This window comes from Echinops telfairi, unplaced genomic scaffold, assembly GCF_000313985.2.
Source record: "Echinops telfairi isolate 266 unplaced genomic scaffold, ASM31398v2 ScPeMD7_31;HRSCAF=116, whole genome shotgun sequence".
NCBI classification, from domain to species: Eukaryota; Metazoa; Chordata; class Mammalia; order Afrosoricida; family Tenrecidae; genus Echinops; species Echinops telfairi.
This window is the reverse complement of record NW_022103928.1, coordinates 27,251,037-27,252,220: the sequence shown is the minus strand read 5'-3', so window position 1 is coordinate 27,252,220 and position 1,184 is coordinate 27,251,037. Positions and strand designations below refer to the sequence as shown.

The 1,184-nt window shown below is 61.4% G+C and overlaps 1 protein-coding gene across 1 annotated transcript in view; it reads left to right on the top strand.

The window, feature by feature from the left end:
* The window catches only part of PLXND1 (plexin D1), a 56,473-nt gene that overhangs the window by 49,663 nt on the left and 5,626 nt on the right, over nucleotides 1-1,184 (top strand). Inside the window, exons 27-28 of the mRNA XM_045290131.1 lie at nucleotides 480-583; nucleotides 658-721. Of these exons, the coding sequence (XP_045146066.1) occupies nucleotides 480-583; nucleotides 658-721 (168 nt within the window). The remainder of the gene's footprint in view (nucleotides 1-479; nucleotides 584-657; nucleotides 722-1,184) is intronic.

Here is a 1,184-nt window from a genome sequence, read left to right as displayed (position 1 = left end):
CCAGCTGTACAACCAGGGTGAGACTCGTCATCACTAAGAAGAATTAGGAAAGTTCCCAGGGCTCAGTGTTTGCCTCGCCCTCATGTTCCTCCCCCGTCGTGGGTGGCAACAGCCAGCTCCATTTTACAGGCGAGCGCACGGAGGCTCCCGGGGAAGCAGCACCTGCCCCATCTCCCATGGGCCCTGTGGTAGCAGAGTCACAGTCTTGTGACTTCCTCTAAGTCTCTTCGCCTTCGAGCACGTTCACACTCAAGACCCCATTTCTTCAGGGACAGCCCCATTCATGACCCAGAGCCTGAGGCCATTTCCAGAACTCCTGCTGCCCAGCCCTTTCTCCTCCTCCCCATTTGACAGATGGGGCAGGGGGGCTCAGAGAGATGTGGACTTGTCCCAGCATCCACAGAGACAGTAAGCTTCTCCCAGAGGCCTTCGGCCCTGTTCTGGTCCTGACACCCCACCCTACCCTTGCCTGCCCCCAGAGTGGTTTGCCTCCAGCACACAGAGCTACGTCCTGCGAGACCTGGACGACACTTCGGTGGTGGAGGACGGCCGCAAGAAGCTCAATACACTGGCCCACTACAAGGTGAGCCCCAGCCCACTCCACACCCCCCTCTCTCTCGCCCAACCTCTAAGCTCTGGCCTCTCCCCTCTTGTCAGATCCCTGAAGGAGCCTCCCTGGCCATGAGCCTCACAGACAAGAAGGACAACACCCTGGGCCGAGGTAGCATGGGTGGGCCCAGAGAGGGTGCCTGGCCAGGCCCGGGGACAGTATGGAAGCAGGCTCCAAGAGGGCAGGGCTGGGCCAAGGCTGTGGCCTCCTTGGTGGGGGTAGGGCTGAGCCAGCCCCCCTCTGACCCAGTATTGTTTGGACAGGGCCTGCTGCCAGACCTTCTTAAGCTGGTTTCCTGTGGGCAGTCAGAGGGAGGCCCTAGAGGGTGGGATGTGGTTCGGGAGGGTCTGGGCTGGCGTGGCTGCCCCACCCTTATGTGCTGCAGGCCTAGCTGCCTGGCTGCTGCTGGGTCTCAGAGCACCCTCCTGAGCATGGAAGCAGGGTCTCTCCAGGGTCGGAAGGAACGCTGGGCTGGGACCGGGGCGGGGTTGGTGGCTGAGGACGTGGGCTCCCTCGCCTGGCCTGTGTCGTCCAGCTCATTCTTCATCTCATTCTTGCTGTGTCTTTCTGAACG